The following is a 14,514-nucleotide window of genomic DNA, read 5'->3' as shown; positions in this document are numbered from 1 at the left end:
GGGGGGGGGGAGAGTAAGATTAGAGTATTTTGAAAAAGTATGAGAATAAATGTTGTTATCAGTAATTTCATAAATGTACAATTATTATATCTATACCGTACGATATTCTGTATTCTCGGCTTTCATTTAAATATTATTAATATACTTAATAGTTCAATAATGTCCTTACTAAACAAATATTAATTAGTACTTAAATAAAATGAAGTATTAGAATAAAATACTAAATATAAGTTTACATTAGATAAGATAACATTTTTCAATGAAACATCAAGTAAAGATATATACTTTAGGTAACATATCGTCATATACCGGGTTCAACAGTGTCGACTCTTTTTTTCTGTCTAGTCCAAACAAAAGCCAAGTACCGAATACTCTCATTTAAATTCGTTTGTCATGCACAATTATTCCCACGAGTCTTATAAAGTCCAAAACTTTCATATATACAAAATGAATTGGTAGCATGGGATAAAGGTGGTAACGATCTCACGCGTCTTCCATGTCTGATATAAGTTATTTGAATTTTATATATTTTTCTGGACCGCCACCTTCCAACCACCAGAGAAAGATTACCATACACATTGATAAATTATCAATCAAAAATTAGTAAAAATATATATAGAACCCTCAACACATTGATCTCTCAGGAATGAGCATATAATATAAATAAAAAAAAAAACAAAAAAATGTTGAATTTTATAAAAAGCAAAGGAATCTCAACGTCAAATCGAATATCAAATAATAATTTAATCACGGCCAGTCAGGTGCATTCTCTGCAAGTTCTGCATTGGCCGATCGTAAAAGCGGACAGCTAGGGAGGTTTCAGTAGTGGAGCCCCAATCTAGGGCAGCCCGGTTTACCCCTTACTGTAGAGTATTCACCCCGCGACTGCGCAAAAGACCTTACGGGGTGCACTGCCCCGGTTTCGAATGCCTTCAAGGTCTCCCAGTCCTTACATAACCCTCTTTTCCTTTTCGGTCACATAACACGGGACCTTGTAAAGCAATAATCGAGAAAAAAAATAAATGAAAAGATAAGAAGTCAGTGTCAATCAGTATCATCGGTACGAGTCGAAAAATTGTGTATAGCCAGCTAAGCGGCAACTGGTCTTAAATAAACATATCCCAATAAATCACAAATGCACGTGCTCTGTCATTAACGATTATTAACTTTGAACAAGTGGCGCCACCGATACGTGGGTGACGGTGTATACATATAGATGTATAGCGCGACAAGAAAATTTGTCTTTCATACTCGAAATCATTTACAAAACTCGATTCGCGTTCAGGTCGACAATAGGATGTGTCACATGCGTGTGTCATATGGACACGTGTGAAAATTCGTTACTTTCAAGGATACGTCAGAGGGCCATACATATGTGTACACTTTTAATAAAGCTTCGATGCGTGAAAACAGGAAATTGTATGTAGCTTCGTGAATATCGTAACGTCCCTTTTCACCTTTTATCTTGTTCAACTGACAGCCAGTGGCGATTGGTCGGGTGCATTGGGACGAAGAGGCGACGGGGTTGGAGCAGAGAGAGGTAGTGACCTAGTACAAGTGACCGAGATGCATGACCTGGATACCGGTACCGTACAGGTGTCCCACTGCCCTCTACCCCAAAAACCAATAGAACAAGTAGAATCCAATGACGGAAGGACGAGTGACTGATGAAAATGTCAGGATGGGTGAGAGCAAAGGGGGACGATTAGAAGTTGATAAAAAGGATGCTGCGTGAAGATCAGCAGTGCTGCCGAGATGAGTAAACCTTAATAAATAATAGATCTTACTGCTTTTCGTAACTTCGTTTACTTTCTTGGTCACTCAGGCTCGCGTGATTAAGTGCTAAAAGTGGCTTAGCCGAGTTTCTTTGGGAAGTAAATACTTGAGAGAATTAGGTGTCCCGGTGGATTATCGTAGATAGCTTATATTAGGCGGGTTTAAATTTACTGTACCATCCAAAGTTTGTTCTTATGACAGAAACATTTTCAAAGGGTCGCGGCCATCCAGATTAACCCTTGTCATACGGAGACTCGGAAGCTGATGGGTACTTGTTTTTTTACTATGAAAATTATATCTTTCCTCGGACCTAAAAAATTAATTAAATTCCTGATTTATACCATTGATATTTTTTTAAAATTTGATTCACCCCCTTTTTCCTAGGATCAACCTCGGCTCGGTGTACACTGTTGTTACTAAGAATTTAGACGCGGATCGTCAATGGGATTAATTTTCATCCTATTGAAAAACAATGTCCCGCAGTAAAGGCAGTGTTCTCAATAGCAGTGGCGAGACTGAACTATAATTTAAGAACTAGTGCACAACCTTAAGGAAACATTAACTCCGCGGACAAGGCTAAAGCTTGTCGCTAGATAATGCAGCATTGAAAACAACCCCCCGGCGCCACACTAGCGAATCGTAAATCAGACTTCGCCCTTGGCCAAACAAGCATATGCATAAATCTACGAATTCCTCTATAATGGCGATCCAATGTCAATGCCAGGATTAGCAGTTTATATCGCAATCGCCAGTACCCACGTTCACCAACGGTATACAACAGTATCGACATTGTCCGAAATTTCGAAATACGTAAACTGCATCTTTCGCAATGTGCATCCCACATGAATTTCATCCTCGCTCCGAAATCCACGCGCGTTTGGAATTTCTATTGAAGTGAAACTCTCAAAGCTAACCGGTCAGTCAGAATTCTGGTGTTTTTATTTTTCTATTTTCATCGCCCAACGTACCGAGACCCAATAAGATCGTTACCATCTCAACGAAATGATCCTGATTATTTCCAGCAAGGTCGTCCGCCCTGATCTTAGCTTGAAAATCGACCGGGTGCATAGGTCACCCAATACCTAGGGACAAAGGTTAAACGCGCTATCTGTCTAAGCTGAATGCTAGCTACAAACCAGACTGCCAGCACTAGGCAGGTATCTGTCTGTGACCCAGATGCGTAATTATCTTCTCACGAGGCACGACCTTGGGCAGGCCAGGTCTGAACTGGGCCATGTCTCTGTCTGCATACCAGCCTATCTAACTATACCTAACCTAACTGTCAGCCTACCTGACTAAAATGTCAGGTCAACCTAGCCCGGAGTCACTCGTCTTACTTACAGCATCTTTCCAAGGCATTGTCACCTGAATTCGTTCAACCTCATCTCTCCCCCTTCGACCCGGTTAACTTCCGCTTCCCGGTTGCGCAAGGCTCTTCACGTATTTCAACGGCGTCGACCATACGAATATTTAACGAGCATCCACTCCTTCGAAAAATCGACTGCCACGTCGGCACGGAAGCACAAACTTTTGCCACAAATCAAAGATCTATCCGCGGGAAGGAACTCCTGGAAGCAAGATGATAAAAGATAAGAGTTATTCCTTATCAATTTTAAAAGTAACAAACGTATATCATGTTATCGACACGTGCATGGATTATTACGTGGATACAGAAAAAAAAAAATTTATTTTCCCTCTTTTTGAGAATATAAATCGTTCCTCGCCCACTGACAGACCCAAAGAAGACTTTCGGTCGAACGATCTTTTTGACGTTAAAACTTTTTCCGCCCATTCGTACAAAAGGGAACCTCACGTACATTACTTGCAATATCAAGATGCCGCCTTGTACCATTTATCTTTACGGACTCGTTCGACCGTATAGACATGTTGCCTTATTTCGCTTAAGGGATGCCGGAAGAATTATTCTCCCCGTAAAATTTGCTCTCCTAGCAACCCTTGGGGTCATGTGGGTCATCGAATGCTGAGGTAGACGCGCTGAAAAGGAAAAGGAGGTCGCCAAGTCGATGGGTTGAGATTGTTCAAGGATACTTCCTGGCTGGGTCATAGGACATTGCTGCTCCGTGGGGGTGGATCGTTCTCAGGTAAACCCGTTGCTGCTCCGGTGACCAGGTTGAACTCCAACCACCCACCTACCTCTAAATCATACACCATCAACTGGGACGCTGACCCACTTAATTTACCTGTATATACACAGTGTCTCGAGAGTCATGGAACTTGGAAATAAAAAATTGCATCCCCTAACTATGATCAAGTACAAAGTCCCTTAGACTTCAGAGTACCGGATAGGGTTGTGCATTAGGATTTAATTAATTGATCACTGTGATAATACCACCGATAAGGATACACGATCTCTTTGAAATTATTGTTCTATAAAATCATTAATTATCAATAGAAATCGATCGACTGTCGAACACCCCTAGAAATTTTCACTCCCCTGTCGATCCTTTGAAATAGGTTCATTTGTAGAATGAGTTTGAATCGTAGTTAAATCCATTCGCGATCGCCAGGTAAATGAAGCTAGTGGCAATTAAACAAATAGACAAAGCGAATTGAACGTGTATACGTGACATATGCGATGATCTGGCATTTCATTCTATGTGAAAGTACACGGTGGGGGGCTTAGGGGGCGTTGATTAATCCCCTATGTACTTTTAGTCTTGTTTATAACTAGTTAAATTATGTTACCTCCGTATGACCCAGCTCGTTATCATGGCACAGACATGAGTTTCCTAGCACAATATTAATTTCTGCAATAAAATTGTTCACACGACATAATAACGTAGAATTAATTATTCAATTACTGTATCGTTACCTCTAATTCCTTAAACCTTTATGTCCAGCGTACACTTTATTATCGGATATGAATTGTTATAACGGTGAAATACCTGAAATAATTTGTCCCTTGATTTTAATATGAAATTCAACACGCACGGTAGGTAAAAAAAATTAAAGGGTTTTGCGCGAATTTTGCCAGTGGTGGAAATACGGGTTCAGTGGGGTAGGTCAGGAGAGTATATTGTAGCCATGCCCATAGGTGTGCATGATGAAAGTGGGAATGGGGTTGGGGCTCGGGAAAAAGGGGGGTTGAAGTTGGAGTAACGGGTAGCGGAGTGATCGGGAAATGTAGGTCGGCCGCGAGTATTGCACCCCCTTTGCCTTGACACAAATGCAGGTTATCTAGCCTCACTTAGTTGAGGTTAGCTTTGCATCGATTCTTTAAATGCCTAAACTGTTTTATTCGATAAGGAACGATTGGATTTTATTACTTCTCTAATGCAGTTTACGAGCAGATTACACGGTAATTGTATAAAGTGCAGATCTATACTCCAAATTCGTATATACGAGGGGTTGGTAGGTAGATAATTTTTTTTTTTTTTTTTTTTTACGTCTCCATAAGAGACACGTGTTATCGATAATTAATTTAAACGTTTAATCGACTATCCATGGTCATTGAAATTGTCAATTTTTTTTTTTTTTTTTTTCTAATTAAAAATTCTTTGAACGTTGATCCTTTCGAAGATACTCGCGCATCGATCCATAATTTATGATAAACTATTCTGTCGGCCTGACTAACCTCGTGGTTACGCGGCTCTTTCTTTTTTCTTTTTTTTTCTTTTCTTTCTTATCTTCGCTTCTTTCATCTGCAAAGCGGAACGCATTGTTAATAACATATTTTCAACACTTGCGTAATGACGAAGTCTCGTATGCATGATTCGGATGTGGGAGCAGTTGTGTACACTTGAAGACGCTTGTACTACACCTGAGGAAACTTATCGTTGGACTTGTCATTAAGCATATTCCGTCTTAATTCTGGCAGTACGAAAGTTATGCATTATTATATCGGGTGATACATTAATTGAGCGAAATAAATAATCAATCGGGGATAGGACGACACTGCGTTATATGGTATTATCAGAAAGACACTAGAATTCGTAGGTCTAACGATCGCTTATGTCACTTTATCAAATCTACATGTATATGAAATTTTTCGGAGATTTTCAAATCTTCACACTCCTGTATGCGTAATTGTGACGTTGGTGGTAAAGGAATACATTGAAATATTCAAATAGCATTAGCACAGGGTGGTAATAATTTTTTTTTAGTCCACCCACCTGTATAAGAGTCGACAATGTCACAGGGGAAGCATAATTTCCAGATAGATAAAAAATTTTTTTAAAAAACAATAGCAGCCACTTTATTTTGAATATTCATGAATCGTGAGGCACTGCCATATCTCTCAGTTGCATTATATGTTCGACCTATTTTCATACCCCATTGTCTTCGAAGACAGTACCAACCCTACGAGTTAACCCTTAGAGATAATGTTTGAAAAATTTTATTAAATTTACATTAATAAAATTGGTCGAGTGCCAAAAAAACAGTCATATATATGCGCCTGATTAAAAAAATATATAAAGACAAAAAAGTATAACACGAAAGTAGGAAAAGTAGAGCATCAGAAAGAAGCATCCTCAAAAAATATATTATTCAAACTTTTTACAGCCAAATAATAACGGCAATATCTGCACCCTCGAAAAAGAAGCGACCCTTTTGCTTTTTCTAAAAAATATATATATATATATATAATGACAGTGGCCAAGTCATGAGCTACAGGTAATGTTGATAAACATGAACGTAGGAACGTAGTAGAATTACGGGGTAGTAACGGAGGCTGCCGTGGGCGAGCAGAGAAGAGGGTGTTTGGTAGGGATACGACCGAGCCCCAGTTTCCGACTGAGACTTTCGAAGCGAGGGTAGCGACGCCGGGCGTCGGGACGCGGTCACCTCGGGGCGTTCACCCTGTGGCAGCGCACTCGATACCTACCAACCGACCCACCTACCCTACTGCAACCGTTCGTCCTACCACCAACCTACAACCTACAACGTGCCCTACTATGGTATAGACCGTGTCTATACTACCGTATACTATAGTACCGTACGCCTATGTAGTACTATAGTTATAGTCCATGCACCCCAGCAGCCTCTTCCCCCAGTGGTGCACACCTAGGATACACCCCTGGGTTACATCCATAGGTCGGCGGCCATCGACTACAGATATAATATATATGTATGTATAGATAGGCAAGTATGCAATGCACATTGCATTGCATCCTGGAAATTGATAGACGTTCGATAATCCTGCACATTATGCATCAGACGTTTTAATCGACTATACCCACGACCCCCTATTCGCCCTCCTTTCTATTTCACATCCCCCTTTCGAAGGGTCTGATCGTTAAGGTAGTAGCGCGCCATCTTTGTTCTGTAGTGCTGCATCAATTTCCGGGATACAGAGGATATATATATATATATATAGCGTGATGCCGTAGACAAGGTTTTTGTGTATATCGATCGGTAATTACCTAATCCGTAAACGCGAGGTACATTGAATATCGTTCTTCGAAACGGGACTCTAGTATTTTGAAGAAACGGTCATTTGGACGTTATGGAACATTGGACGATTTTTCCCGTGGCGATGATTTGAGAAAAAAATAGCACAATGGTCCATCGCTTTGCCGAGATTTTGGATATGGCACAGCATGTGCCTGAGTGGGAAAGCGTCTTTTTCCTTATTCCGTAAGAGACTCTCTGCGCACCACTGGGTATAGTCCCAGTCGATTTTCCTGCTCTTGATTTAGTGCCTCTCGTACCAAGCAGTCCTTTAAATCTAACGGGTCAAAGGCCACGGGGAAAAAAGATTGCTGAAACTCTCCAATATCTCTTCTCTACAAGCACCCGGCGATTCGACGTAGTCTTGATCGATGAGCGTTTCGGTGCCTGAAAAGAATCCATTCTGTTTGAACAATTTGTAACTTGAATGGCCAACGTTTGGTTACTGGCTTTCAAACTCGTCGAATACTGAAAAATTGGATGTTTTGGGTAAAAGCTAATGTGTTACTCATAAATAAGTCGATAATTCAAATCAATCAAGACACGTATGAATCAATTTATCATTTTTATTATTATTACCTCGGAATTTTATTTTGAATATTTTTCACTTGTAAAATTCAATTCCAATCGACATGCTAATTTTGATGTTCGCCAAATCATATGATTCCTTATTGATTTACATATGAAAGCTTCCCGGAGGTGCGACTCGCTCGGTTTACGAGCTCCCTGCACTCTTTAACGTCGTAATGTCAAATGGAAATTAACTCCGAGTACAAAGAAATTTCTTGCCAAGTTTTAAGCGCCCGAATTACAATATCACTGGCGAACGATCTCATCATCGAGAGAGACCGGTGACTAAGTCAAGGTAAAGATGGCTTCTGCTTTTCAGCTGATAGATTCAGAATGTATTTTCGTGTTTACTTTCTCGCAATTTCAAAATTCTATCGATTGATAACTAATCCAATCAATTAATTTCAATTATCACAACATCGCTTACACGCTACGCATACGAGTACACGTGCCGTGTATAGAAATATTAAAATTGAACTAATGGTATTTTTCGAATACCATATCCATACCATCTACTGGTCTATTAATTCATAACAAAGTTTGTTCTTAGACGACGATTAAAGTGCCAGCCTTCAGATTCTAATCAAGTAAGTTTATCGTATTAGTCATTTGGCCTCAGTACCAATTTCCACCCTTGAGAAATTAATTCGAAATTGCAAAAGCGTCACTGGGAAATTCATTTCTTTAAAGAATTAAAGTACTTAAAAAAATATGACGACCCTCAAATCGAATTCATTGGCTCGGCAACCCCCTTTAATTTAACAGAATGAATTCTTAAACCGCGTTTGCCAAAGGGCGCGATTGTACGAGGTTCCCGGGTACACAACCCAATCAGTAGCCTCTTAGTCGATTTTTATCGTTCCGCTTTCAGGTGAGATTCGCATGAAAAGCTTCCACGCGAAATGAATCAATAAGACGCTCGTGAAGCTTATCGCAGACGTGATTCGAATCCCGTATATTTCACCTGCATTCGCGACCCAAATTCCACAGCATCCGAAAGGACCGCGGAACCCGTAGTGCTGAGTGTAGTATGAAGATAGAAAATTATGGGGGTAGTAGGATGAGGGTTGAGCAGGGTTCGATTTTTAGAAAAGGGGTAAAATATAAAATATTAAGGCGGATTCCAATACGAAATTGACAGATGGGGTTGTACGCTGTAAATCGACTTTTTAAAGTCTAAGTGATACTTATTGTCTGCCCACCCTAAGTGGAGATAATTATTTATTTTTTATAAATACGCGACGGGGTGAAACTCCTGATGATAATTTATTATCTACTGCGAGGGATTATTGTTCTTAGTTTTTTTTTTTTTTTTTTTAAACCAGTTGAAAATGATTTAACAGCTGACAAATAAGTTTTTATCACAATGACCTTGATCCTGATTAGCCTGAATTATGATTGTTGGGAATGCGATGACTTATTGTTTCTGCATTAAGCAGATTACGTAAATAGTTAATTATTTTGATCTTTGTATATCGATTGATAAATGCAAAAAAAGCTGTTGGGTAATTAATGTTTATCTTCATAATAACGATTCTGAGGTATTCTTGAAAATTGATTATGAAATATTTAATTTTTCGTTGATGTATACTTTTCATTGAATTACATAATATGTTAGTCCAACTTTCAGTTGTGACGTATCTTGAATATTTTCAAGGTCAGGTTAAATCAGTGATCGACAACATTTGATTTAACTGATAACGCTTTGCGGATAATCCTTTTATGTTAAATCACGTAATAATGGAATAAGTTCAATGATATTTTTTATAACGATAGACGATAACATACTGGATTGTATTATCTAACAAAGAAAGATCACCCCGTGTCAATCTCTCTGATAATGCCGAAGGATTAATTCGCAAACCCATTTTGCATGTAAATTTTGTAATGCCTTCTGTATATTTGTCAAATAATGTTTCACGTATTTAGTGGCATGCGATATATTAACACGAGAAAGTCGGTATGCCGTCGGATAATATAATACAGACATTACGAATTTTCTAAATATACCAGAACACATAAATTCAGCGCTATCAAACGACAGCTTTCGAAATTTTGAAATATCGTTTCGGAAAGTGGAAACAGCAGAAATTTCTTTATTGGTTAGTTTCTGCGTGAATAGAGTTTTTTCATGAAAATATATCATACCGGAAGTCTTGATTCCGATCTTCGCCAGATATCATCTCAGATTAAAACCAAAGAAACGAACCATTAGAGAAAATCGAAAGTCCTTATAAAATCCCGAAGTGGATAAGGTGGATGGCCCAGTCGTCGGCCATGTACCAGTAATCATTGGTTGTGTTATAATACTATAGATTTTGCTATAATCAAAGCACACACTGACGATTGCTGGTACATGGCCGAATATTCATTCCACGGCCGGAAGTTCGTGAAAATAACCCGTCGTTCCTCCGAAGGTGGTTAAGTTTCGAATTTTCGTAAAATTGATAATCGCCCGAACGAACGTAAAAAAGAAAAAATGAAAAATATAATAATACATTCGTTTAACATAATATTGGCAACAAAATTAACAAAGTTTCTTATTAAAATTTCAATTAATTCGTCCATTCAATTCGCCTCGTAAAATAAGAAATAAAACTCGTCTGAATTCAACCTGAAATATAGCAACCACTGTGATAACATTTGTTCAAGACCGTATATATATATATATATACACATGTATACTCACGAACGAAGATATTGCTCATGAGTGTAGCAGGTAAACAAAATACGATGACAAGTACATCGGCCACGGCGAGGTTCATGATGAAGAAGTTGGTGACGGTCCTCATCCTCGGCGAGCGATACACAACGGCGATAACAAAACTATTACCGATAAGTCCGACAACGAATACCAGCACGTAAGCGACACAATATACAGCTGTCATGGCTATACTGTGCCTATAAAGACGATCAGGCATCTGATCGATCGACAGATTGCCGTTGTCACTGGAATTTAAAAGTCCACCAGATTCCTCCATTGTGGATCTTGGACTTATGGTGGCAACCTCCGCCAAGGAACTGTTGATGTAATCGCCAAGGTCGTTCTTGAAATTCACAATGAAATTACTGATAGAGGGATTGACAGTCGTCAGTACGTTATTTCCATTGGTCCTACGACGAGAGTCAACGTCAAATTCTTCAGAATCCGGTAGTCGGAGCGATGCCATCTCGAGTAAAGTCGAAGGGGGTTGCAACATTTGGACGAGCTGGAGTATCGGCTGACGATCCGTGATATGGATGATTAAACTCTCATCGATAATAACAATGATATTCCGTCAATGGACCAATTTCGTTATCAGAAACGCTCGCGCGTAGCGATGATCGATATTGATCCTGGATCCTCGGAGAAGGATCACACGAAGCACTTTCGACTCCAGTCGTAAAGCACCACGTGAATGATCCTCGTCAAGGGATATAAAAAGTAGGAGTGCACTTTATGATTTGACAAAAAGAAAAATTTGGACCGTTGGATTAAAAAAAAAAATTGTTTCCGTCTCGAAAAATTTCTTCCGTTCAAAGCGACGCGTACCGTCTTCTTCTGTTAACTATGAACGACTAACGATGCCTGCCACTATTTTTTTTTTCGCAATTAGCGATACGCCTTCCGACACCTGTATATACGTATATACGTGTCAGTATAAGCATTGGGAAACTTCAGGCTGAAGTGACTTGCCGATCACTTGCACGAGTCGCGCACGAAGGTAACTTTTTTCTTTTTTCTCCTTTTTTCCAGTCGACACGACAATGATTTCTTGTAAGATACGTATCTTCGTAATTGAGCGACTGTCTTTTTAATTTTTTCTTTTTTTCTCTTTTTTTTTTTTGTATTCTTTAGTTTCCTTCAGACTCGCATTTTTTTAAGCTCTTGTCACTTTCCTTGGCTCGTGACTCACGCAAGTCTCTCCTCGAGAGGAGTTACTCTCTTTTTTCTTAATTTTCTTTATTTTTTTCTCTTCTCTGCCGATGCTGCCCGTTTAATGAAGCTTCTCTAGAAGGCGAACGCAGACTGTTCAGATGCGCCCGAAGCGGCGGGCTGTCTGGCGAAACTACGGAAACTGCGCAAGCGTTGCCCACCTTCTATTCGCGATCTACATCCACCTTCTTATTTTTATGCTTTTTACAGATTCTCATCCCAGGAGCTTCGTTACTAGGCCGGACATGCCTTTACGGCGAGATAGGATAAATTATTAATACAGGTCCTTAAAATCAATGCCGGCACGTAGGTACCGACGAGAGTGCAGAATTTTAGCGCGAATGGGAAATCAAGGGTGGCGGGTTTTCTTTACGCAGCATATTTTTCGGAGGGTTGATCTATGCTAGAATAAATGTTTTTATAGTCGTCGTTAGGTATATAATTAATGATTACAGCCATCGTACACGTTGGAGTTCTTTTGCTGGTGCACTGGCAAAATATGGATTCATGGAAATCTATTTTTAAACTCTCTTGTTGATGCTACTGTATGTAACTGCGTTACTCGCATTGATGATACTGTGCGCGAAGGAAAACTTTTTAAATGTAATAACGATAGAATTAAAGACAACTTTTTAGGAGAGACATATACATTACTTACTATACGAGAGTGTGACTGTAGACTGAGAGAATATATGAATAATCATTACTGTATATGATCTTTTTTTATTAAACGTGAATGTCATTTGAATTTAATCAATTTCGCGCCAGTCGCCAGTAGCGTAACTAGTATCGAGCCAAGATCCGCATTGCGGGATAAAATCTCGTTTAAAACTGTGTAAAACAAGATAATATTTATGCGCAAAGATAATGAAATTATTCGAAAAAATTTTTTGTCAGAATCGCGTAATACACGAATCCGCCGATTAGAGTTTTCGCAAGAAAAATTATATCACTTTGTGCCACTCCGTTGCGAATTTTTATGACGGTTTCGCGTTATTAAACTCGTTCTTTACTTTTCTATCCACTTCCATGCAAAAGACTCGAGAGTTTCGAAGTTTCATGTTTAAAGTTTTTGACATTAACGCGACAACGGCAAATTCACTTTTTTCTTTGGAATAATAACGATTACATGAAAAATATATACTTCGATAATTCAAAGGATTTCTGCCAACGTCATCATAATTCTTATGAAAATGTTCAAATAATATGTTTACCTCAATGATAAATATTTTTTTTCCTTTTTTTTCTATTCTATTCTATCCTAGCATCTCGTCGTCACGTGTGTCACATAAAATGTACACTTGTACAACGCATCTGCCTTGAAAGTAATGTTTGCAAAGTATCAAGTCAATTAATTAAAGCGCGCCACGTGAGAGTTTCAATTTCACTTAATAGATATAATAGTGAGTGATTAAAATCACAATAGACGTGTGATCGATTATTTGAAATTTACGCCCATTTGCGTACGACAAAATTAAAAAAAAAAAAATAATGCGAGGACAAAGTATCTCAAGTTGAAAATCATTCATCAACGTATTAAACGCGAATGACAATTTCAACATTAATTGTCCTTGACGCTACGTAGTTTCTATTGGAAAGAAAGAAAAAAAAGAGACAAACCAAAAAAAAAAGTGAAGTTGATTATGCAAGCGTAAATAATTGACATTCTTTCGAAACTGAGAAGAAGCGTATTCCGTAGTGATTAATTACAGGAACAATGTGAGGCAATTACAGGATACATAGAAAATAGTAATTAATCATTGCTGCTCAACAATGTAGATATGTATACCCATACGTATTATATGAATCTAGGTGACATAAATTTTTGAAACTATTTTAATCCTGTCCTCGTCAAAATATTTTGCATGAAACACAAATGAAAATAGCACGTGTCTGGGGAAATAAAATAAAAAAATGCAAATTTACAGTTGTTCTAATCTATGTCTGGTTTTATTGAATTACGATCGTGATGGATATCATTGACTTAGATACCTAATCAATATTGGGCAATTAAAACGTAATACGAGAATATCATTAACAAAGTTCCAAGACGAATAACGTCAGCCATATCTGTTTATGTAATCCCTTACATTATAACGAAGCAGTCGAAGACACTCGGTTAATACCTGATCAGTTGGAAGCAATGCTAATCAGTAAGTGTTAATGGAAAGAATATTTTGGAAAATGAATAATAATTATTTTTTGAAAAGCAACAACATTTTCATAGCCACCTTGATAAATCGTCATTTCTTTATCTGAATTGACCGGCATATTTTATTGTAATTCAACGTAATCATTTTTCATCCCCTATCTTTACACACGATCGTCGCCAATTTCCGCATCCCTTCCTTATCAAGGGCAGGAATAGGAATAAATGACGTCCGAAAGCAGTAGTACTGTACCTGTGGCACGTACATTGAACATATGACCCTAAGCTGGCTAGCTTTGTGGGTCGACGAACCCAAACTCCGGGGGTTTATGTTGCATCCTGTCATTTTGGATGTTGGGACACTCTTACCAACCCCTAATAATATTTGGTCTACGATAAGATACCAACTTGTGAAAACACTCACGAAAGATTGTATTTTGCCCGGAAAAATGTTCATAGGGGATGCTGTTCGCCATTAAGGGAAATAATAAGCCGTTGGATGGTTTACGAGGCAAGTACGGTCTCCAGGGACGGAAACTGTGGATGAGGATGCTGGGGATGCAGTTGGAATTGTTGCATCGATTACGAATTTCCAGATAACATACCATTTCCAGATACTACCCCAAAGTACCAAGTTCATTCTCTATGACTGTCTATACGACCTTTTCATTGGTTTCGTAACAGTAATTTC

General features: G+C 38.7%; 1 protein-coding gene across 1 annotated transcript in view; it reads right to left on the bottom strand.

Annotated features, from left to right (window-relative positions):
- Window positions 1-11,775, bottom strand: part of LOC107271053 (neuropeptide SIFamide receptor) — a 31,997-nt gene extending 20,222 nt beyond the window's left edge. Inside the window, exon 1 of the mRNA XM_015746630.2 lies at window positions 10,448-11,775. Within this exon, the coding sequence (XP_015602116.1) occupies window positions 10,448-10,958 (511 nt within the window). The 5' untranslated portion in view covers window positions 10,959-11,775. The remainder of the gene's footprint in view (window positions 1-10,447) is intronic.
- Between the last annotated feature and the right edge of the window lie 2,739 nt (window positions 11,776-14,514).

Source organism: Cephus cinctus, unplaced genomic scaffold (genome assembly GCF_000341935.2).
Source record: "Cephus cinctus unplaced genomic scaffold, Ccin1 Ccin1_scaffold0880, whole genome shotgun sequence".
Lineage (NCBI taxonomy): Eukaryota > Metazoa > Arthropoda > Insecta > Hymenoptera > Cephidae > Cephus > Cephus cinctus.
Note: the sequence above shows the minus strand (reverse complement) of the source record. Positions and strands in the feature narration are given on the sequence as shown.